This window comes from Cygnus olor, chromosome Z, assembly GCF_009769625.2.
Source record: "Cygnus olor isolate bCygOlo1 chromosome Z, bCygOlo1.pri.v2, whole genome shotgun sequence".
Classification (NCBI taxonomy): domain Eukaryota; kingdom Metazoa; phylum Chordata; class Aves; order Anseriformes; family Anatidae; genus Cygnus; species Cygnus olor.
Window position 1 is genome coordinate 77,037,768 of NC_049198.1, and position 25,814 is coordinate 77,063,581.

General features: G+C 42.5%; 1 protein-coding gene across 2 annotated transcripts in view; it reads right to left on the reverse strand.

Annotated features, from left to right (window-relative positions):
• TMEM161B (transmembrane protein 161B) overlaps nucleotides 1–14,323 on the reverse strand; it is a 47,753-nt gene extending 33,430 nt beyond the window's left edge. For both annotated transcript variants that reach the window (XM_040541098.1, XM_040541097.1), the window contains exons 1-3: nucleotides 14,213–14,323; nucleotides 5,674–5,777; nucleotides 1,828–1,908 (exon numbers count right to left, since the gene is read on the reverse strand). In XM_040541098.1, coding sequence (XP_040397032.1) covers nucleotides 1,828–1,908; nucleotides 5,674–5,777; nucleotides 14,213–14,215 — 188 coding nt within the window. In that variant the 5' untranslated portion in view covers nucleotides 14,216–14,323. The remainder of the gene's footprint in view (nucleotides 1–1,827; nucleotides 1,909–5,673; nucleotides 5,778–14,212) is intronic.
• Nucleotides 14,324–25,814: the final 11,491 nt, after the last annotated feature.

The following is a 25,814-nucleotide window of genomic DNA, read 5'->3' on the forward strand; positions in this document are numbered from 1 at the left end:
CAATAGGAATAGTTCCTACTTTAACAGTAGGTCAGTAGTTCTCCAACAGCAGCAGCTTCTTTAGAGGGAACAGAGGTATATCCATTGACTGAAAAGTAAGGATATTTTCATTTTATAAAGGCAAAGCAATACAAGCAACATTTAAGCCTCTGTATTACCCTCCTGGTTCCTCTGAGGTTTCCTATCCACCTGTTAATAATGTTTACCTATTTATTACAAATGTATTTTCTTGGTTACATATTAATGTAGTAAGATAATTATGTCAATCATAGTAATTGACACCAACAAGATTTGACTGCCTAGACACAACGGTATAACATCACATTTGAAACATTATATGCAACAGCTTAATAGTTGAAAAAGGACTTAACGTATGTATAGGTGGCTTATGATACAGGTTCCTATTACGTCTCACAGTAAATTTTCCAAAGATTATGAAGTTTAAACTTACATGAACTTGTCATGCTTTCACTCAGCAGAGCATGCAATTGCTCTGTTGAAAGTGAGAACACACGCACATGCTTTGCATGGAAGAAGACTGGCAACACTGAGGAAAGACATTAGCAAAGTAAAATTATTTTGTAATGTGATTTTTGTTTAAGGCTCCTATTCGTGGACTTAAAAATGTAATTAGGAAGTATCACTGACTAAATGGACAATTATAGATTTTATTCACAATTCTATTCACTTTTTTTTTGCTTCAACTTGTTAACAGAAAGTGGATAGATACAGCGAGGTTTTAAATTAAAGTTACCTAACACTAAGGTGACAACTTAGTTCTTTACCTCAAAACACAGCAAATAAAATTCCTAGCTATGTAACTTAAAAACTTTGAAATCGAAAAAAATTGCACAATTCATAGATTATAGGTGAACTTTGTGGATTAACACAGGTGTTAGGAATAGTAAGAGAGCAAATCATATTGGAATAAAAGACAAAGGACTACAGAAAACCTCGCGGATCACCAAAAAGAAAGACAGAATGTTTTTGTATTTTGTTGTTTGGTTTAAACATAGCCAATTCAGAAATTCTGCACCACAGCAAGCTCTAACGCACCAAGCTCCACCTCCTCCAACTGCTCTTGCTGCTGTTGCACTTTTGGTGAAGGTGTTCCAGATCCCCAAGACTGAACAGGAGAAACCTGTTTCCAGCGGAATTTGAAGGACAGCTCTGTCATCCCTAGCTTAAAAAAGCCAAGCTCTTTTAGCCTCCTCTTGTAGACCGGCTGTTTTCTGGATGATCCCCGCCACCCTGCAGTTCACCTGTTCAAGTCTGAATTCAGTTTTCTTGAAAATGAGTGATTAGAACTGTTCACAGTAATCCCGGTCAAGTTCTATAAAAGTGCCCTGTGCAAGAGGATTACTATTTCCCTCTCTCTTCTACTAGAAATACCTCACCTAATACATCCTAGGAGCGCATTTACCTCTTTCATAGCTGTCTAAGAGTAGTGGCTCAGTATAATCCTGTGTTCAACTAGTACACTCAAATCTTCGTTCTTTTGCTTCAGCATGAAGAGCTCCAATCCTACAGAAGATTTGCTTTCCTCAGTCTCCATGAAATGAATAGATTCATTAAAAAAGTCCTTAGCAATTTCACAAGCCACTTTTAAGGACTGAGATTTATCTAATCCTGCACAATTTGGACATGTTCAACTCCCTCTAAACTGAAAAAACAATTCAGTACAGAGCTGTGGAAATGTAAGCATTGTAGTCATATGCAACACGAAGTTTTAGAGCCACAAAGACATAAGATTGACAGCAAAGTTGTTTTATGGATGATATTAAAAAATGGGGTGGGGGGGGGAGGAAGGGTATGACAAATATTTACCTATCTTTTTTGCTCTTCCCTCTTTGTTTCCCTGCAAGAATCCGTAGCTCTTCTTCAGTAGGATGTTGATACCATCGTAAACTAATGAAAAAGAAAATCTCATGTAACACAGTGTCAGCATTAGCAATTTAGTGATTTAAAAAAAAAAAAAACTATGTATCAACACAGATCTATATGCATATTGAAACAACAGTCATTTGCAATACCTAAGCAAAATACCCTTTTAAGCATCAGCACTGTCTGAACCAAACAGCCACAGCTAAACTTCGGCACTCTTCAGGATGAGTCACTAATTACATAACATTAGAAAGCTTTACCATTATCCTTCACAGCATGCCCTTCACTTCTTAAAGCAAATAACTATTATCAGTCCTTCTTCTTACACAGACCAGATCGTAACACCTGTATTTCTGTCCTAAACAACACCCCCCCTCTGATAACTTTAATCTAACTAGAAAAAGGAAGAAATGAACACCGTGGCTTACAAAAGCACAGATACTTATAAATTAAAAGTATATAACTGCAGCCTAGAAAGATATTTGCATGTTCTATTATTTCATTTATGGATTCACACTTAAGTGTTACTTAAAAAAACAAAAATCACTAATTTTCATGTAGCTGAGCTGTAAGATTCTCCCCTTGCACGAGTCAATGCACTATCCACTTATTTAAAAGGCAAGTGGTGACAAGGGAGTTCTGAAGCGAAAAAAGAGAAATGGTTCAGTCTCAAAGGTTTATCCTTCTTCCTATGCAAGAACCACGGTAGCTGAAATAAAGTCTTTCCCATGTGGCAAAAGTGGGCTGCCCTTCACATTTAGGAAGACTGTCACTCTGATTTCCATGCTGAAATGCCAAGGCAGAGGAGCCCAACAACAAACAGCAACAGACTTGGAAAATTTATCCAAATATATGTGGAAGTCCTTTTGTGGAGAAAGCCACTATTTTGTGTTACAGGTTAACACAGGGTAATAATCAGAAACAGCCATAACCATCATTATTACTCTGGTTAAAAAAAGCTCATCGAGTAGGACCACTCAAATCTATATCAGTGAATGTGAGATTATTATAGCCAAAATTCTTTACCTGTTTAGTATACTAACACAAATCAAGGATACTTAAACAACAACTTGGTCTTAATTACACTACAAAATTGTGTTCCAAGTGATTCATAATTACAACTAACAGGATACAAGAGGGTTCTTTTACTAAATAAACCTTACAGCCTTCAATTTAAAATGTTAAAACCAAAAGATTTCAAACATTTTCATAAAGGTAGAGCTGAAAAAATATTTAGTTTGTATTTGCTTTAGCTTATGCATGTTTAAAGCTGAGACAACCCTGTAGCTTTGATAGATTCAAATTAATCTCAATAGCAAGACCAGCACAGATATGCCCTAGTTAATTCGAATACTGTCATTAATAAATGCAGAACAGTACACCATTTTTCTCCTGTCTTCCTACAGTGGCTTGGAAATAGAAGGACAGAAGAGGTTGAGCAACCTAAAAGCAACATTTTGGTAGAGACAGTTTTACTAGTTAAAAATGCAAAGGTCTATGGAGATACTTGGGCCGCAAATTCATTTACTTAATAAATGTGAATATTCGTATTCTGTTGAAGCTCTGAAAGCAGCATCATTTGAAAAAGTTTGCATTCCTTTTCAAATATAAGTAAATGATTTTTCAACAGTCAATACTTATTCACTCTGCAACTGAATAGATTACCTTGTATCCACCCTAAGAACTCTTAGATTTTGAAATGCCTTTCTTTCTTTTAATGGACTTTGAATGCACACATGCAGGCACCTTGAAACCAACTTTTCTTAGACAACTTAGAGATGCTGGCTTTACTGGTAACGTGTTTAACCTCCCTCCCCTTTGGTGAGAGCTCTCTCTTGTAGGTATTTCTGATGACTTCACTTAGAAAAGCCTCCCACCTCTTTGGAAGAAAAACGTTTCGGCCAAATAACTTAAACCACAGATTAGCTGAAATATATTGACAAGAGGAAGGAGGAAAAGGTGGTAACATTTCCTAGGAAAGCTGGACTGCAGCGTGTGTGGTGTACATATACATGTGTATAACACTCTCCACCGCCCCACTAACACAGGTCTGTCAAAGAAAACACTTGTTTGCAAATGTGCAACACTAAGGAAAATATGTTAACATAAACTTGTCAGCTAAAGTAAGAAAATAACTATTTTTCTTTCTGACAGTTAAATTCAGATTCCTGTTTCAGCAAAGCCTCTGGCTTGCTTTCATTTCTGGAAAACAGAAGTATTTCTGTCTCTTCACATAGTTCTTGTATTCCGAGGGTTATTCACAATGACTGAAACTACAATGCACTAAAATAGTTACCAGATAAATAGAGCACTGAAAAGAAACAATGAGATCTGCAAGGTTACTAGCATGAAAAGCAATAACAATACTCCCATTGACTTCAGTGGGAGCACAAGTACAAAAAACTTGCTTTATGTACTTATCAATCTGTAGGTGTGCAAAGAAAGAGAAAAGGATGACAAAACATATTTGAAAAGCAAACCTTTCCCTTTCACTGGCACAAGGTATGCCTTAGAACAAGGATCCAGAAACTGAAAATTCCAGAAGAATGAAGAACAAGGGCTTAATATTGAACAAGTCTTTAAAAAAAAAAAAAAGACAAATATATAACCTCTTAAATCAAAATGTAAACAAATGTTTTAAATATTACATTAAAGTAGAAAATATTGTTTGAATTATCATTGATAAAAACACTAGAGTAGTACCACACCATAAAAAACAAAGGTTGCAGTTTCACATTTACTAAAAATTTTCAAGAGTTCACTAACAATGTAATACTTCAACAATGAAACTTCTCATAACAATTAAGAGTATGATTCCTCTTTGTATCATCTGCCTGCCCACAAATCTGTTTTCCATTCCAACTAACAAGTAATACTTAATTAACATTTAAACAAGAGTCATTTTTCATTGGCCATTATTTCAGTGTTGAAAAGAGAAAAATTGAAAAGAATAAAACACTGCTAATTCCAAGATGCAGAGGTAAAAAGGTAGTGGAAAATTGCACAAGACCAGTTAAGAATCCTGTGGAGCACATTATTATTCAAGGATATTCCTTCAGAACTCAAAGAGCAGAGATTTTGTGTTCTCAAAATTTTAACAATTATGAAAGATGGCATACTACCTTCTAATCATACAAAGTGTTTTTCCTCCCAGAAGAAAAAAAAAAAACTTTATTTTTCATTTTTATTTTTTAATATTTAAGATACTGATTTACATTCAAAACAGCAGCTGCTTTTAGTTATTATGGATACAAACACACAGGGAATGCTCCCCTTGCAACTCATTATATCTGTTTGATCTATTGTTATGAAAGTACTACACTGAAATTTATACTAATACTGAAATTTATACTGAAATTTATACTAATCCTGTCCTATGAAGTATTAAAAAAACAGGATTCTTAATAAATGCCTACACACTCTGTATATCAGCAGGTGCATTGTTAAGAATATATTCTTTAGAGCTCTGTATATAGTTTAGCTTTTCAATATTAAAGTATGCAGCTTTTGTCTTTAATAATGTAGAAGCTGGACAACAGCTAACTTTATGGCTGATACAATTAATAGCACAAACAAGACTCCATTTCCAGCAGCACTGCTGTTATACCTTGAACCTGTAAGTCAGGTGTCACAGTGCTGTGTAAATAAAGTTCAAGAACAGTGGATTGCTTTCTTGGAAAGTAATTAAACTAAATTGGTATGTTCTACTGTTTCTACTCTGATGCATAATTGTTTTATCATATTCACAAGCAGTGTAGCAACTGTGTGTGTTTTTTTTTTTAATCTTACCTGCCACTGCAGAGAAGCCAACGAGCAAGAGAATAATGAGGTATGATCTTCTGTATGACACTAGCCATTACCATGGTCACCACCAACTGTACACCTATCACACCCTGTAGAGGAATAAGTTAAACAACAAGTCAGTATGTGTTTCTAAAAAGTGCTGATGAACCTTTTTGTTTGTTTTTACATATTGAAAGCACCTTCATATCACAGGGATAACATTTTTTCATTTCTTTTTAAACTAGACAGGAAAAAAAAAATATGCTGTATCAGTTTTCAATAAATCACCTGGACCTTGCCATCATCAGTTACGTGTATCACCTAAAAGAAGAGGTGTTGGTGGATCTCAAGGCTAGTAGCATCAGCAACTCTCTGACAGATGATGCTGCCTGCACCAGAGTGCCTCTGCTCACCAGGTTGTGAAGCTACATCTTGACATGGCACTCCACGGTACGCCACACCTCAATGTTACACCACCGACTATGACTATAATCTTGCTTTTTGTGGTCATTTCAGTTCTGGCATGATTTAAGCGCTGACACCAAACAAACCCACTGGAGCTAAGAATTTACAACATCTATGTCTCGAAATGTCAACCTTCTATTAGTACAGAGCATTTGCTCCTTACTGAAATAAAGGAACATACGGTGAAGGGAGGGGAGGGTGCACAGGAATGGAGGTAACTTCACTTTATCGCCCAAATCTTGATCAAGATTTGGCACTTGAGCAGGGCCAGCAGTACTCTCACCCCTCATCATTCAGCAAGCTTTAATTCTGACTGTTAGCTCTTGCTTGTTTCTTGTTGCTTTATTAAGCAACGTTAAACTTCTCAAGCTAAATAACAATGAAAGCAACATTGCATCACATTACTTTAATCCTGCACATGAAATTCTATCAATTAATACCATGTTAAAAACATGAAGTATGTACATTTTATTTTCTCGTATTTCCAAGACTTTCAAACTTAACATATAACAAGCAATAGAAGAAGAAAAACTATCCAACCAATATGAGGAAAGTTCACCAAAACATGGCACTGAAAAGACACAAAGGATCAGCCAAATTAGATATTCCCACTCTTTCAAACTATTTTGGGGAATACTTTCCTGTGAAACGGAGTATATGTACATTTTCAATTAGCACACAAAATACTACATTTAAGAAATGGTATGTACATGTTTACCTTTAAATTCATTCTTAGACATAACGTTTTGGATATTGCTAGTTACTAACAATGCCTTGAAGAGAAAATATTTCTGTCTGCAGTTGTACAAGCTGGGAATTACACTTCAGTAGCTCTGTATTGACGTAATGTGTAATAGAAGGTCAAGAGGTAAAAATATTTCTATATACAGAAGCAGTATGCCATTAACCAGTGGCAAAGAAGTCATAGACGGGCTCACCTTTTTTTTTTAATCTTTTTTTTTCTTCTTTTAATGTTTAAATGGAATATTCTGTATTGTGCACGTTGCCTCTTGTCCTTTCATGGAGCACCACTCTTAAAAAGCCTGGCTCCATCTTGCTAATTCCCCACCCCAGCTCCCATCAGGGTATTTATACCCCAGGACAAAATCCCTCCCTAGCTTTCACCAGGCTGAACGGTCTCAGCTCTTTTAATATTATATATAAAGCCCCTTTTGATATTTCAGAGTCTCCTTGTTGCAGCCTCATTTGAAAGAGTAGGATTGAGTGGTAGTCCTCACGAGGCTTGGTAGCCTCTTCATGATATCACAAATGTGAGCCCACAGCAGGCAGCAAACCTCGCTAGAGATTGTCCAGACAGCAAATGGGCTCTGATGCGCCTCTGAGCAAGTAATCTCCAGTTATGAAAACCCTTTGCATTTTTTTGGTGATACTGGTCCTAATACAGGTGGTTGGTTAGACCTGCTTTGTAGATGACCTGACCCCAATTCCACCTCTTGCATACTTCCCATGTTTGAGTTTTGCAATGAGCTGTATGTTCACCCGCATGTATCACGTCCTGCATATCATCATCTATTGTTCTTGAGCTTGAAAGAGGTGATCCCTGAAAGTCAACCAGCTTTCACAGACCCCTGTTCTCTCCAAGACCATACTCCACAGGATTCTTCCAGCTGAGGCCTGAACAAGCCAGAGTCTGCTGTCCTGAAGACTAGTTGTGAACCTGCTATTTGCCTTGTTTCCTTCTCCCAGGATCCTCAAGTCTACCATCTGATGGTTACTGCAACAAAGGCTGCACCGGCGTTCACATCACTGACCAGTTCTTCCTTGTTTGCAAGTCTGAGGTCCAACAGAGCACCCTTCCTCATCACCTTCTCAGTCACCTGTGTTAGGAAATTGCCATCAACGCACAGCTAACACCTCCTGGATTGTTTGTATCCTCCTGTGTTCTTCAGCAGATGTTGGTGTGGTTGAAGTACCCTGTGAGAACCAGTGCCAGTCACATGAGGATTCTTCCAGCTGTCTGCAGACGGGCTTATCTTCTACACCTTTGTGAATAAGACGTTTGTGTATAGCAGACACTTACATCATGCATACTGCTCAGCCCTAATACAACTCACCCATAAGCTCTCAGACAGTTCACTCCTCATCCCATGGTACACCTCCATGCATCCCTGCTGCTCTCAAGCAGTAAGTCTCCCTCATATCCCAATGAAATCACAGCCACACCAACCCCCCATGTCCCCTTTGTTCCCCATGCTGCAGGCGTTACTGTACAGTCACATTAGAAATGCACCAATTGTGCTAATGGCCCAGAAGAGGTATGAGAGCTTCTCCCCCTTAATGCTGACCTCGTTATTTGTGTACAGGTATTTCCTTATTTATGTTTATACATCAGTGGGCCCCATTCTGCCCTGATCAGTTGTTTTCAAAGACTTTCAGACCACCACTTTCTCCTCTTGATTTGTGAGTCACCACCTCTTTCCTCCATCACTGCTCATCTAAAGCTCTCCTCACCCGGTTCGCCATCCTGTTAGCAGAGATGCTTTTTACCCCCAGTTGATCAGGTGGATGCCGTCCCCTCCTCACGGTCTTCAATCTTCAGACAGGAGTCATAAAAGTCTTCAGCATGGTCATGAAAGTCAGGTCCCTGCCACAGACACCTGCTACACAACTAGCGGTTAACATAATTTTTGTTTAAATAAATCACAAATTGTGTTGTCAATTCTGCTTTTATGAAAATCATAGATCAGTTGTTATAGGCGATGTCCAGTATCATCTTTAATGAAACAGGACTGAAGAAGATCAAGATAGCATAAACTACCTTTTTCCATTTGCAATCACTTAGAATAAACTTTATCAAACATTTCATAATGAGGTTTCAAGTACCACTTAGAAGTATTTCCTACTTTGCTGTAACTTGAAATAAGATGTCTGGGTTTTCCTCAGCTATCAAAAGTTCCTTCAGTACTCAAGCCTCTCTTGCACCCTTGAAGTTTCAACCGCTCCTTTACATTACTCTCATCAACTCTCTGACGTACTTCAGAAGACCTTACTTTTGCTTATGATCCAGCTTAGTCCTGAAATCTCTATGTATTATTTTAAACTCTGCATTTTTATTACGGATTCTTGGCGTCTTGAAGTCACGCAACTAAAACAACTCAAAACCATTCCCTACCTAAGGGGATGTATACCTAAAATGAAAGGAAATGCTATTAAAATAAGCCGTCTGCATAATATAATTGATATGTTTAAATTACTATATTGCTCATCAACTATATACCCTTTTTACAAAAACCTGTTTACAAAACCATACTTGTTTACAATACACGTATGTTTACATACTTGTGTAAACTTGTCTACAAAACCATACATTTCTAAAACCAAGTGTTTATTCTGACCATCTTAGGATAAGCCTAACCATTTCTCACATTCAAATAATGGGACTGGAACACCACTGTCCCTTGACCTAGCTTGTTTGCTGAAGTCTTCAACTAAAGGCAACTAAGAGGAAAGAAAACGATGCAAATCAAGGCAGTTGTTTAAAAAAAAAAAAAAAGTAGGAGGTCCACTAGCTGAGCTAAAATGTTTACAATTCAACAGACTATTTAGAAGTGCCCCTAGAGAAACCCATTTCTTTACTCGAGTGAAGGCTGCAAGTTGTAACTGATCCCATTAGGATCATTCTGTCTTAAGCAACTGAATGCCTCTCTGCATCCTCCCCGCTCCCTTTCAGCAGGAATTCACCATGCTCATTCCCACGAAGGTTGCTCCTGTGTTCCTTAAAAACAGAAACACCTACAAAAATATTTCAGCTCGCAACTGGAAACAACCTAGCAGGTTTTTAGGAATGAAAAAAAACCAAAACACATAACAGCAGCAACAATACTGCTAATTTCGATTTTAAGTTAAACTTTGAGACAGGTATTGCCTTCTGGTATCTTTCTACATTTCAAGCAGTTAATAATGGATACACTCACTCGTGCAATCAGTGCACTCTTCTCTTGATTTCTGAATGTTTGTAATCAACCAAAAGCAGTAGGTTACCAGAGAGAAGCTGTCACACGAAGTTAAAAAAATGTGAGTGGGCACTATGCCCACTCAAAATAACACGTGCGAAGCACAACATTGTGCCAACTCTTCTACCTGCACATACTTACAAACTACTTATTTACACGTGTACTAGTACACGTGTAGTCTCTAGAAAAACCCACACCATCCCAAACCATCTCAAAATTGCAACATGAGGTCACAGCACTTTTTCCCCACAGAAAACCACAAAATAGAGAGTTCATTCCAATTTGGGCCCTGTCTAGAAAAAATCTCACACATGCTTTTAAGTCTTCTTATTACCACTAATATCAGTTTAAATACACAGCCACTCATTTCAGGAATATAAATGCAGATTAGGTATTGGTGGGAACCAATACCTTATTCTCTGTTGACACACTTTAAATTAGAGGAAACAGAATTTAGCATTTTGCCAGAAATCCACAACTTAAAAAAAAGAAATCTAGCCCTACTTAACAGAATATGACAAATATTTGAAGGAGATGTTGTTCAAGGACAAAGCAATTTTACAAGAAAAAGTCTTTCATAAAAGGCATCTTAGAGATGAGGAACTGTTGCACAGATTAAGTAAACTGTACAAAGTTACAGAACAGCTTGTGGAAAATGGAAGAATTTGAGCTCATCTCCTACAACTGCAGCATCCTCTGATTCCACATAGATCCATGTCCCTGCCATGATTCAGCTCTGCAGCTTGGAATTTGAAAGCCAAATTCAAGACACTGGAGGTATAAATCAGTATCTTGCTGATCAGAGAAGCGTTTCTGTCAATGTGAACTGGGCTGAGAAGCACTCAGCCCAAAGGAACGACCGTCCAGTTTCTCTGCAAAATAGAGGCTGGCAAGCAACCCCAGGGTCAAAGATGAGACTGAAACAGAACAACCAGGGACTACAATGTTTAATAAATTTTAGAGTTGCTGAAATTCTGTTTCAGAGGAAGATCTTTGGTCAGAGGTGTTTTAAAACTCTCAAGCACTGAATTCCAGGACCTTGAAAGAAGTATGGAATTATTTCTTTTGCTTGTGCAACATAGCACACATTTTACAAGACATTTTTAATAAAACATAACAGAGAATGCCAAAGTGGTCTACAAGAGAGGTGTTAACAGTTGCATTAGAAGGTAAAATAGCCAGGCTCTTAAAGCCTTCAGAAACGATGATAAGCCCAAAAGGCAATATGGCAAGTTTGAATAAAGTATAACCTAGACTTTGGCCTTCACAGTCTATACCTCTAACACCATGTAAGTGGAGATGTTGTTGGTGATAACTAGGAGAACAAAAGGTAAGAAAAAGTAATTATGATAACGTTACAATACTCTTATCTACAAGAGATGTGTACTTATAATACAACTATGACTCTCTCGTAATAGTACCAAAAGAAACAAAAAAACATTTATAAAAGTAGTACTTCTAAAGGACGTTTTTCTATTCATCATGAACTTATTTACAGAACACGCAAAACAAAGATAACCGAGGTTTATGCCAAGGCATGGCTTCAGCCTCATTTTGACCTTGCCCAAGGTTATTCTTGTAGCACCATGTCAGGGTTTTACCTCATCTTCTGCCCTCCAAGGTTTTGTCTCACCACACACAGCAGTATATTACTAATTCAGCGCCCAGCTTTACTCAGGACTTTAAAACTACTTGTCTGCAACAACATCCAACTCCAGCCCTGCACAGGGGCCTGGGTCTGAAGCCAAGAGCTGCACACAGCATGGGGACTGCTCAGAACGGTGTACCAGCAACACCACTGCACGCCCGAGAGCGCGGCCAGGAGCATCCAATCCACAGCTTCACGTTCAGAAACACAGCGTCGACACTTACTTTTTGAAGTGCAAGTCTTGCAAGAGCAAGATTTTTGCACGAGTGCACTGGAGTATCCTACAGATGTTAATGCAGGGCATAGCAAACTCTCTCCATGGCAGCACACAAACGTACTTGAAAATTCATGACCCTTTTGGCAAGATGTGGAAAAGCTTTTATACTAGTAGCAACCCGCAAGATTTCTAGGATATAGCCAATACTCCTCTCTTACAGAATTCCAAAAGCGTGATGGTATTTGTGACGCCTTAGAGCTGAATACAATATATTCGAAATGCCATTTAATCAATGGCACATTGTGGCTCTTACTGTTAGATCAGACTTTTCCACAGGCAGAGTTTTCTCTCTATGTACATATACATGCTGAAGCTTGTATAAGCAGAACAGTGCTTTGCAGAAATGCAAATGCAATTCAAGATTGCTTGTTAAGTATCATAAAATATTATATGGGATGGTCAAAGAAAACTGAGCTCACTGTGCAAAGTCTTAAAATGTATGCTTCCTATGAAAAAGAGTACTTTTACAAAATGCCTGTAAGCCAGACTGATATTTTATACAGGTGGTAATCTGAGACAGTGAATATCTTACCATCTGTAAATATCAAAAACGCATAAAGCTGATTTTAGGAAAGACATCTACATTGAGACGTCTCCTTCAAATTTGGATTTTTTCTTTGTTTTACGACCAAAATTTCCTGAATTTGTATTTTCCTACTCTTTCTGCTGTTTGCAACATAGCAGAAAGGTACAGAATATCAAACAGTGTGAAACAAGACGTGAGGAATTCCAGACTACCACCAAACCGCTCACCTCCATGGGTCTTTCCCACCCAAGAGGTAAAGTCTGCCTTGACCAGTGTCTTTCCCCGCGTTCAAAGGAGAGTCACAAACAGGCAGATGGAAGCAGTCAACAGCAGCACGACTGCCTTTGCATCAAGATGTATTCTCCCACCAACCAATTCTGTTTTGTTCTCAGTGGAACAAGAAGCACAAGTACCATCTAAGCATCATGATTACAGAACCAGCAAACATCAGGCAAGTCAAGTTACTGCTGTAGAAATCTCATGACCAGAACCAAGGCAACTTTTAAAGTCATAAAATTATCATTATTACTGCAGCAACTGATAGAGAACATCCCTTAGCCAGAACACTGAAAATTGATCTACTACAATGGAAAAAAAAATCCAAGGCTAAATCATATTGCAACTAACAGATTTTTAAAATCTAGTTTACCCATATTTCCCTAATCAAAACACAAGCTGGAAACTCGGAAAATCTCTCCCCAAAACATTCGTTTTTTTGCATTGAAAGCTTTGCCATTACAAGAATCATTCCAAAAACAAAAAGTTGAAAGACTCTAATACTGAGCACTCCAAACACCACGACCTCATGGTATTAAATGTTTATGTAAATTTTATATTTAAATGTTAAATGTAAACATTTTAAATGTTTGTGCAGAACTCAAAGTTGTGAGCCTGTGTTAGAGGCATTACAGCTGCAAAGGTGAGTGTGGGTGGCCGCAACTCGGAGCAGTGTTTTCCAGTTGTTTCAGTGACTTAATTTGCATGCCCACTGATGCAAAAGAAACTGTTGCACGTTTCATTCTACCACTGACTTGGTGCTTGAGAATGCAGCTTACAGACAGCCTACAAGTGGACTATGAAAAAACGTTTTTTCATGTATGCCATGGAACCACGGCCAAGGAGCATTTGTCCTCACTGCCAGCAACTAGCAAAGAAAAGTGGAACTGACTTCTCAAGCCCATCGGAAAACAGAAAAAAGCACCCCATTTATTAAAATAAGGGCCTACACTGAAAGGAAAAGGGATATTTGTTTAGAGGTTTCCAAAATTATCTTGAAATGCAGTGATAGATGGGTGGAATACTGCAAATAACAGGAATTATTTCGATGCCTTGATATTCAGTATTCTAATCCCTGTAGGAAAGAAATAAAAAGAAAGGAAGAAAACATGTAAGGAGGTGAAGAGCTACCCTTCCTTTCACATAACGCACATAATCAAGAAACATATATAAGTAGTATTAATTAAATATCTGAATATTAGCAGAATTGAATAGCTTTTTTTTTTTTTTCTAACTTAGGTAGATTTTACCCCCTATCTACCTACAGACCCGCACACAGGGCTCAAGGTCTCCGCACAGCCTCCCGAGGGCTCTGCGCGCCCTCGGGACCGCGCTAATTAATTAATTAGCCAATTAACTACCCCCCCCCAGCCGCTCACCATGCTGCTCCCGCCCGCCGCCGCCGCCGCCGCTCCAGCCGCCCGGCCCGGCCCCGCTCGCAGCGCATAAATCCGCCCCGCTCCTATCGGCCCCGCTCGGCTCCCGTGGGCCCGGCGCGGCCCGGCCCGGCCCCGCTCCGCCCCGCCAGGCCCCGCGCCGGCTGCCGACCGCCGAGGTCACCGCAGGACCCCTCCGCCGCCAGGACCCCGCCCCGCTGAGGGCTGCCCGCCGCGATGCCTGAGCAGAAAAGGATGCGGAGACGGCAGGCGGCGCCGATCCGAGCGCTCCGCGCGTCGCCCCGTTGGATGCTTAGCGAGGGGGTGCGAGGCGAGCTGCTCGGCGGTGCGCGCAGGGGGCACCGAGCCGGACGCACGGCCCGACAGGCGCGGAGGGCAGCCGGAGCCGTGTGAGGAGAGCAGGGCGGTGCGGAGAGGGCCGGTGCGGCGCCTTGACGCATGCGTACTACTCACCGCCCGGCGCGGCGCACAGACGCGCATGCGCCCAGCGCCGGTGGCCTTGAAGGCACACGCGCCCCCTCTGCGCACGGCCTCTAACGGCCGCTGGCGGCGCTGTGAGGCGGCAGCTGCGACCCGTAACGTCTCTGAGGGACAGCGGGAGGCTGGTGCGTGACAGGGGTTGTGATGCACCCACTCAATACCATGCTCTTTGGCCCGAGTGTCGCTGAGGTTGTTTGAGATACTCAGTTCTTTTTCTGGGGTGCCATGTCGCCATAGGACTTGTTTTTCAAAGCCCATGATTGTGTTCCTGGCAGTGGCATGGGGCAAAGGATATGTTTCCAGTCATCCCAAGGTTGCTTCTACCATTGCAAGTATGACGTTCTTGCCGTCGTGGGTGTGAGGGACAGTGGGGGCCAGCAGGACGCGGGGATGGCACCAGGAAAAGGGAGAGAAGGCAGCAGAATGCACATGGCTGTGCCAGCTCTCTTCTGAGTCACACTTTTGAGTCACGGACTTTTTCTGTGCTATAGTCATATATTTTGTTGTTCTTTGATTTAAGATCACCAGGAGCCCTGCTAGAGGCGCCGGGGGGGCGGCCTCTTGCAGGGCTGGGGGGAGTCCTGGGCACTGCCTGCCCGGGTGCGCTTCCTGGGGCGCCGGGACTCCTGAGATGAGTGGCCAGGAGTGGAGGAGTTGCGCCTGCAGCCCCGGGCAGAGGGACCTGCTGCTGCCTCCTGCCCCAGCTCTTCACGAGGCTCTTCCTGCTCCTGGGGGTTGGCTGCAGCTGGGACTTCACCGGGACCCCCACGCTGGAAAGCGCTGGATGTGCTGGGCAGCTCCTCCATGTTAGGGCCTGTGTTGCTGTTGGAGGGCGTGGGGCTGGTGCTGATGGTTCCCTGCATGGAGGCAATGGGACCAGAAGCAGCTGCAGGGCTGTCCTCCTGCGCCCTGGCAATGCGGCCACTCTCAAGGCCCAGCAGCCTCCATGCCTCCTCGCCACAGAGACCCACGATGGCATTGACAAGCCCGTCGATGAGCGGCATGGTGTGGGGCCCCATGCCGGGTTGTGTGTGATGAATCAAGGCGTCCCTGTCCAGCCCCATCACACACAGGGAGTGCAGGAGGAAGCTCTCTGCAGCTCTCGCCTGCCACCAGCGTGTCCCATAGATGGCTGAGAGCTCCCAGCGCAGCCAGGGCAGCACAGGGTTGAGGATGTCCCGGTGCTCCCTGAACAGCACGGCCCAGTCCTCGGGCAGGAGGTCACCCACAGCAGCTCGGGTACCGGGCTCCGCATCCCTCTCCTCGGCTGGCACAGAGGACAGAGCTGGCGCTGCAAGGCTGTGGGAGGTGGTGGCGCTGCCTGCCTGGAAGCCCTCAGGTACGGGCACTGAGGGAGGGGAGACGATGCATTCCAAGTAGTCCTCCTCTCCCCGCACGGAAACCTTGATGGTCCTCATGCCCGTCCTGCAGAGTGGGCAGCTCGCCTTCAGTTTTGCCCAGCGCTGGATGCAGCCCAGGCAGAACTGGTGGTTGCATGGTGTCGCATAGGCCACGTCCTTTCGGCCCTCCCGGCAGACGGGACACGTCCACTCCTCCTCTGTGGCCATGATCTTCAGGCTGGGCTGGGGAGAGCTGATGGTGACAAGCTGCTCCCCTGCACCAACACTGCAGAAGCAGGTATTGAACGCGCTGCGAGGAAGAGAGAAGGTCACTGGCTGTGCCCCGGCCCCTCAGCAGGAAACCCCCCAGCCCCAGCCCCAGCCCCAGCCCCGCGGCTGGGCCGTCTCATGCCCCCCGCGGGCCGCCCCGGGGCACGTGTCCCCACACAGCTCACCTGCGCTGCTGCGAGCGCGCCTCACAGGGCCCCGGCTGCCTGAGCCAGGCAGGGCCGGGGAAACACGGGCACTGGCTGTGGGGATGGGCACCGAGAGCAGCTGCCGGCGGCCCCACAGCACAGCTCCACCAAATCCTTGCTCGCCTCTCCAAGCCTCGCACAAACGCTCAGCGGGAGTCCAGGCACGAGCCAGGCTGGGACGGGCTCTGCCGGCGCCCCAATATGAGCAGCGAGGGCCGTGACGTCACAGCCCGTTGCTGGGTGACCTCAGAGCCCATTGCTGGGTGACCTCAGCATGGGGAGACATCGCATTGTGCTGGATGGCAGCTGGGCGGGTTTTGATTATCTCCAGAGAACGAGACTGTCCCAGGATAAGAATAATGGCTACGGAAAACAAGACAAACACTTGCAGAATTGGCAAGAACAAGAAGCTACAAAATCTTGGGCCCTTCCATTTCCAAAACAAACAAACAAAAAACAACAACAAAGGAATTAAAGTTTAGTCAAATAAAAATGTATATACAGGGCGTAGTTACAAGTGTAGGTTGTGGGCCTGTAGTACTCAGCCAGTGAGGAAAGGGGAGGAATTAAACATCGGGTAATAGGGGATATAAGGTAATGATATGCTTTTACTGTGCACCCCTGTTCACAGGACACACAGCATTGCAATTGTGAATAAATGAATAAATTAGCTTCCCAGAAGACCCTGTCTGAGAAAATTATTGAGATATTTCTTATACCAATAAACATGGGAAAATCTGCAATCCTAGGGCCTATGTAGAGAGAATGTAACGAACTGTGTGAAGGGAACAATGAGAACAAATGTCATTACAATATGTTCTCTTTATTTTTAACTTTTAAAATAGCCTTTTTTTTCTGCTATGTGGATTTTCATCTCATGATCGACGGATTAAGAATGCAAGTTTCTGCCTTAACTGTTTGCCCAGTTGGGGCATTTGTGACCACGTAATCACAGAATGGTTGAGGCTGGCAGGGCCCTCAGGAGCTCATCTGGTCCCACCCCTGCTCCAGAGCAGGGTGCCCAGGCCCGTGTCGAGGCGGGTTTTGAAGATCCCCAGTGAGGAGACCCCACAGCCTCTGGGCAGCCTGTGCTAGCGCTCAGGGACCCTCACAGCATGGAAGTGCTGCCTGGTGGTCAGAGGGAGCTTCTTGTGCTCCAGTTTGTGCCTGCTGCCTCTTGCCCTGTCCTTGGGCACCACTGACAAGAGCCTGGCTCCGTCCTCTTTGCACCCTCCCTTCAGGTATTGAAGGACACCGATGAGATCCCCTTGAGCCTCCCCTGCTCCAGGTGGAGCAGTCCCAGCTCTCTCAGCCTCTCCTCACAGGAGAGGGGCTCTCATCCCTTGATCAACTTGCTGTCTGTTGGAGTCTTTCCAGTATGTTTGGGTCTGCCTTGTACTGGGGAGCCCAGAGCTGGACACATTACTCCAGGTGCAGCCTCACCAGTGCTGAGCAGAGGAGAAGGATCAGCTTCCTCAGCCTGCTGTAGATACTTTGCTCCTGCCAGCCCACCTCTCCGGCCTGCTGAGCCCACCTGGATGGCAGCGCGGCCCTCTGGTGGGTCAGCCACAGCCTCAGTTCTCTGTCATCTGCAAATTTATCGAGGGTGCAATCTACCTGTCATCCAGATCGTTAATGAAGTTGTTAAACAGGACCAGACCCTGTATCAGCTCCTGGGGTACTCCACTTGTTACTGGCCTCCCACCAGGCCTTGCACCATTGACCACAACCCTCCGTGTCCAGCCGTTCAGCCAGTTTTAGATCCATCTCACTGTCTGCTCGTCCAGCCTTACATCAAAAGCTACTCCATGAGGATCTTACGTGGGACAAACGCCTTAACGTAGTCACAAAGACAATGCCCACTGCCCTCTCAGCCATTGGGCTGGTCATGTTGTCTTGGAAGCTCATCATGTCGGTCTGGAATGACTTCCCCGTGGTGAATCCATGCTGACTACTCCTGATGATGCCCATCTTACACCAACAACCTTGAGTTTTCTGGATTTTAATCCCCAACGTACCTATCATATTTTGAAATGATGAGCAAATTATTTTACCTATACATGAAAGTAATAATTTTCATATATTGGTCCCCACAGCTGTGCCACACACACATATGCACTCACACACCCACACACACGTAGGTATATAAACTTCTGTTATATGAAATACACGCTGCTCCAAATGAGGGGACAGCAGACAACAGGCTCATCAAGCTGCAGGATCTAAGTCTGGCACTTAAATAAAGTACTCCTAATCTTGTCTACACTGTGTCACCTCTCAAGTGGTAACTGATCCATTGGTCTGTTAAACTAACTTGAAATGCACTTTATGATAGTGAACACACGCTTCCTTTTTTATCCTACAAAAAACCCAAGCCATTAAGCAGCGAGAGCATTCTTGCTGAGCAGCGTGACAGACGCAGTAGGGCTGGCGGTGTGCTGCGACTCCACTTAACCACCGCATGCTAAACAAGTGTGAGCAGCAAATGCCTTCTGGCAGTGGTATTCCCTTTTAAAAAGCAGGGAGTGTTTTCTTTACACTCCACGTTAAGGATTTGTGGGTTTTTTTGTTGTTGTTTTTTTTTCTAAGACACACTAAAGTGTTTGAAACTGTTATAACTGCAGTAATCAGAATGTAATTATACCAGCAATGGGCCGGTACGTGTTGCAGCCTTCCAGAGCAGCAGCCGGGTGTAAAAAAATCATAACGTGAGTGAGCGGACTGCAAATTGGCAAAATGTTCCAGAAGTGTAGTGTAAAAATAATAATAATAATAATAATAATAATAATAATAATAATAATAATAATAATAATAATAAATAATAATTTGAAGTTACTTGGAACTTCGGTAGAAAATATCTTGTGCAGGTTTGCAGGCACCGGACCACTGAAGGTCTTATGGGTCAGAAGGAGAATGTTTAAATCAACCCGCTGCTTCACAGGGAAGCAGTGTAATGAACAAAGTAACTCTGGCATGTTTAGAGGCTTGGGAGCAAGCAAACAACTTGGCAGCAGGATTCTTCAAAAGCTTTCGGAAATTGCCGTAGGCCTCTCCACTCGGTGTCTGTGGTCCTTGGGCATCCAGAAAGGTACTCCAAGCACCTGTAAGTGTTACTATGTGCTTTCAACTGATACTCTTTGTACAAAACAAAAAATAAAATAAAAGCCAACAACAAAAAACACCACATTTTACACTCCAATAATATTCTTAACCTCTATTTTTATGAATCAGACCGAACAAGCGGTGTTTGTAATGGTTAGGAGTCCTCCACCCCCTATTTATAATCTGAGCGCATGCCCCTGCATTCCTCACCAGAACGATGACTTGTAGAGCTCATTCCATGAAAGGGGCCCCAGGATGAATGGCTGTGAGTGGGTGGGGATCGGGCAATGACTTTTTCTTGTTCTAGTCCCAAGCTGTCAAAGGGAAGGCTAGGGTCAGGAGACAAGTCTTCTCCCGTCCCGGACCCTCTGCCAGAAGAGGAGATCAAGGTCAGTGGTGAATTTTCTACTTCCCTGTCTGCCTGAGAAGGAGGCAGGACTGGCTTGGTGAGCGATGCAGGGAACAACAAGGGCTGCACATGGAAAACCAAGCAGCTCTTTGTGCTTTTTTTTTCTGTCTGCCTCAGCTACCTTTCTGTGAGAACACCCATGCAAACCACATGTGCGTTCTTCCCTTCAGCAAAACCTCTTGAAGGCCAGCAGCAGGAAGCGCTTTACGCCACGGGGGCTGAAGAAGTTAGCTGAAAGCACCATCACCGTCTAATGAGTGGGAGTTAATAAAATGAAACAACAAAACACCACATGAGTTACAAAGACCTTCCCTCACAGGCGGGAGTTGTCCAGTGTCCCACAGATGCTCATTATGTGTTGTTTATACCCAATAGTAAAGTCCTGTGCTGCTTCAGAGCCATTAGCTGGAACTGATGTTCAGTGATCACAGAATAAAAGCTGTTGAAGAATTTTTGTTGCCTCCACTTATTGTCTCTGTGTTTTTCTCCCTCTCCTCTCTCTCTCAGTCCATCAGCGTGTTATGTATAGGAGCAATAGTTATGTATAGGAGCAATTTTGTACTCAGTTTAAAATAAAAGAAACCTTGAAAACATCTTTATATTTATGAAATTATAAATTGAATTTATATTTATGAAATTATAAATTATGAAATTATGAGATTATGAAGAAATGTAGATGTTAGTATAATGGGCCAAATTAATCCCCAATGTAAACCCATTTATTTCAGTACAGCTACACTACAGATGAATCTGGGTCAATAAACTGTCTGAAAATGAATGTAGTCAAGATATGAGGCTCAAATTAAAAAGTGGAGTAGAACAACACATCTGTTGAGTGCTTTCAACTCTGCCCTTGTGTGCCTTGTTGTGATTGCAAAGCATCCCCGAGGTACAAACATGGAGAACTCTGCCATCCTTCTGTAACACCAAGCGTCACAGAGGCAGAGTTAACATTAGCTCTCCACTATGCAAAGAGGAGATCAATGAGTTTTGTAGTCTGGCTCCGAGTAAATGATGCTAAAGCAGTCGGTGTTTCAGTGTTAACTGGGAATACACAGCTCCGAATACCGGGACCCTGGAATTTGGGGACATGTTTGAAAAAGCTGAATGTTTTCAACCAAGCCCTTTTAGTTCTCTGAGATTAAAAGGAAATAAAAATTGAAAAAGGTTTACAAAAAAAAAAAAAATAGTCCTGCTGGCATACTTTCTGGTATTGAGGTGCCTCATCTGAAACAATCCCCTAACAGCCTGCAATATTATGGAGCACGGGAAAACACAAGCATATTGGAAGCAAACGCGTTTCTCAGTCTTAAACATTTCAGCCTGTTTTCCTGATAAATTAAATTGTCCTTAATCACCCAATGTTTGTGTGTGAGCATGCACATGATAGTGTTTCATAGTCATTTCACCCCATACTTTACAGCTTCTTGGCCAGTTTCCACCCAAACCTATCTGAAAAATGTAAGTTTCTGCAAGGTCCCTGAAAATCTAAAGCCAGCTCATCTTACTCAGGCATTAGCAAATCCGAGCACAAGACACTAATACAAAGGAGATCAGGCTGCATTCACTCTGCTGCAGATGTGATATTTGTAATCAAGTAAATCTGTCTGTCATTCAGTAATGCCCTGGAAAATAAACTTTCCTGTATAAAAATCTTTCTTATAATTTATGCAATGTCTTGTATGCAATAGTATTTTAACAGTTCTTTGCAAATATTGAAGGCAAGTCTGCAACTGACCTTGCGGTTACTCAGAAACAGAGAGATGGGCAGATAGCTGAAATGTGTACACCTGTGTGTGAAAATATGTATATATATTTGCGTGTGTCTCTACTGCATTTGATTATATTAACATAAAACTAGACAGAATGCGCTCACTGCCTTCTTAATTAAGTTTTTGAGAACAGGTGTCTAAATTTAAGGACTTTGTACTTAGACAAGAGTGAATCTTTGAAAACCAGACCACTTAGATGACAAAAAAATTTTATCAAATAAGTTCACGTTATAGCTCTTGCGCAAATACTGATTCTCAGACAAAAGGACCATATCAAGCAAGTGCTTTTGTTTCCTCCCCTTTCACCACCTCAGTTCCGCGTAAATAGAGGAGTGGACCTCTACACAAGGTGAGGGAAGTCCAGCATGCCTTTGGCATGAGAGTGCTTGCCGAAGAAAGGTGTGTTTTCTCAGTTACAACCCAAAGACTATGTCCAGACATGTCAAATGAAAAATAAAATGAGTCTGTGAGACTTCAAAATCATGAACCTGCTAGTGGCAGAAGCCTCTCAAGAAAAATATCTTCATTTTTCATGTGTCTAGATTTCCCAGCACGTATATACACCTATGCCCTCTCTTGGAGTAAATCTGTTGGGAAACAATAGGTTAATAGTAATTCTCTAACAAAACTGCACATGGCGTCTTAACACTGAAGGATTCTGATAGGGTGTTTCTGCAGAAAGTCTTTGCTGACTATGAGGAGAAAAAGAAAAACTAAGACAATGCTTAAATACCCCTTGGGTTTCAAAATGCTTCACTGTTATCTGCACCAATTTGAGGCTTTTTCCCCTTTGTGAGTGTTTTATAAAATTTTTATAAATTTTTCAAAGCATTTCGCTTTGGTTGTCTATGGAAGGGGGAAAAAAAAAAAAAAAAAAAAAAGTTCCCTACAAAAATACTTGAACTCAGCCTAACTACTTAACAAGGAGGCATTCGTAATGGGATATTAGTTTAGAAGTGGTTTGCAAATAGCAACTTCAGTTATACAGAAATGCTAATAAGCCCAGAAGACAAACAGAAAATACTTTCGTCATGAAAGTAAGCAGATGTAATTGTGAATACATATGCATTTACACGTGCATAATACAATCTACCCGTATAAATTCCGAAATACTGCAGAAGACACATGAACTCCACCACCGCCAACACGCTAGTACCAGGAACAATTGTGTCAATATTAAATTGGGAGGAAACAGTGATTGTGCTATCTCTTACCTCTTTAAATCTCTCCTCAAATCATACAAAGCAGTGTTCTGAGACCAGTAGATTCCATTGAAGAAACATGTATATTGCATCTTTCATAACCTAAGAAAGTGCTGCAGATACTTAGACAAAGGCCTCTTGGATGTGGGAGGATTTTTGAAACAGACCATAGCTTAGAAAAGTAAAGTGTTGGCTTTCTTGTTAAGTAATATATTTAGAAACCGTATTGCAGTGCACAGAAGGGAATTAGAACATCTTGCCTCTGGCATGGCTGGGAACATGTAGCTGAGGGCATTCTCTTACACCACTTTTAGTCCTATTTTCTTCCTTTGCCCACCTCCTGAATGATTTCGATATTTGCTATATTTGTAAAACTTCTGTAAATTTCTGTAAGTTTCTGTAACTCTTACCAGTTGTGCATCACTTAGAGAAAAATGTTGAAAATGTTGCTGTTTTTGTTGTTGTTTTTTAGGAACATAATTTTAGGAGCATAACTGCTTGCATTGTGCTGAAAAAGTTACAAAAACTTTAGACCTTGCTCCTCCATGTTTCATTGTAATGTCTTGAAAAAGAGACCTCATAATTAATTATTGTAACATATTAGACAGTAGTTGTGGGAACTTGGTCATAATCTCTTGTGGGCAGCCAGACCTTTAAGCTTCCTCCTTCTCTCTTCTTCTGTCATAAACATTCATCATTCTGTTTTAGTTTAAAAAAATAATAATAATTTTCTGTAAGAAAATAGATACAAACAAAACAAACAGCAGCCTGAATGTTAGGCTTCATGTAGGAGAAGTAAAGATGACATGCTGTCCTTTTGATATGTCTATTCAATATTTACTGTCAACTTCAACTAACGTTTATATAATATTAATATTTTAAAATAAGCTCATTATTACACCCAAATACTTACTTGAGTAAATATGCTACAACCAGCTCCCATGTTGCTTTCGTACTAGCCATTTGTCTGCAATGAAAGAGCAAAAAATCAGGAAATAATGGAAAATGAAATGTCTTTGATAGCTCTGGTTTGCCACACTGCTCCTTCATAGCGAGAATCATTTGTCTTTGCTTATTAGCAGTGTCCTGGATATTGCCATAATGGTCAGAGTTGGCATTTTAAAAAATGTTACGATCATTTTCCAGCTCTTGTATAAATTTTGACTAAGGCATTTGGTGTACAAACAGCAAAAGCTAAAGACTCTGTAGAACCTGTCCTAGAACAACATGGTGGTCGTGTGAATGACTGTGACAGTGTAAGCGCATGGCTGTGCACTCAAGACAAGGCTGATACTCAGAAGAAAGATAAAACTATAGATGCTGAAGATTACAGCATGTACCTAAAATGATCTGATGTGCTGGCATCTCTTTATTCCCTCTTGTCTTGTATGGGACTGACTTTTTGTGACTAGGCAAAGGATGGATGGGTACACATGGGCTTTTAGGCAGTGATTGGCACCGAGTGTTACCCCGGCTTCTGCACATCCATCCCTGTCGGCAGTGCTGGGAGGTTCCTGGCCTGGGCTTTGTTATCACAGATCATCTTGTCTTTTCCCTACTGTCTTGCAACCTGCGGCTTGCCAAGCTTTTCTGATGTCTACTTCGGTATATATCCTTCTCTGGGCTCAACCTGCAAGGAGAAATAAGTTTGGTACAGTTTCTGTCCACAGAGATTTAGCTTTAAGAGAAGCATGATTCCTATAGGAGCAGCACAAATTCCTTTTCAAGGGGTCACTGATCAGGAGCAGCCTCTTGAAGTATTTCTCTGCACTTATAATGGAACCTCGCTCAACAATTTTTTACCTCAGTGAAGAACAAATACATGGTCCTTCACATGGAGGGACCTTCCTATCAGAGGTCCTTAGCTGACATTAAAAAAAAGAGGGAGAGAGGAAAAAGAGAAAAGGAGTAGGAGAGGGAAATAGAGAGGAAAAGAGAGGGAGAAGGAAAAGGGAAAAGGGAAAAGGGGAAAAAGGGAAAAAGGGAGGGGAGGGGAGGGGAGGGGAGGGGAGGGGAGGGGAGGGGAGGGGAGAGGAGAGGAGAGGAGAGGAGAGGAGAGGAGAGGAGAGGAGAGGAGAGGAGAGGAGAGGAGAGGAGAGGAGAGGAGAGGAGAGGAGAGGAGAGGAGAGGAGAGGAGAGGAGAGGAGAGGAGAGGAGAGGAGAGGAGAGGAGAGGAGAGGAGAGGAGAGGAGAGGAGGGGAGGGGAGGGGAGAGGAGGGGAGGGGAGGGGAGGGGAGGGGAGGGGAGGGGAGGGGAGAGGAGAGGAGAGAGGGTGTGGGGTGTGTAGGGAGGAAATGCTATCTGTTTCTGCTCGGTTCAGGAAGACGATGGGAGGCTAGCTCAAGCTGCAAGGAGCAAGTTCACCAAGAGTCTTGTAGGAATGGGCATAGCGTAACTTCTACTCTTTCCCCTATAGAGGAGAAGACTAACTAATTTATAATCTGTTGAGCAGTCCTAGAAATCTGTTATCCCACCAGCTTCTGGATGATGGAGGGAAGAGCTGCCTGTGTGCCTTGCCAAATGGATTTAGGAGGCTGCCAGGGGCTGGTGACTCTCTTACTGGAAGGATCTTTGCACATGGCATTGTTCCTTCTGTCTGGGCACAACAAAAGATTTTATGCTGTGTTCTTCACAGCTGGCAACTGTGGGGCTCCGGCAGCTCACTATGAATGTATGTATTTTTAATATGTATTTTAATATGTATTTTTAAGTCTCCCGAGTTAGTGTATTGTTTTGGAAACAAGTGGACCTCCCCCTGCCCCCAGCTCTTCAAAGCTTATCAGTTGCAAATGAATGAAAGGCT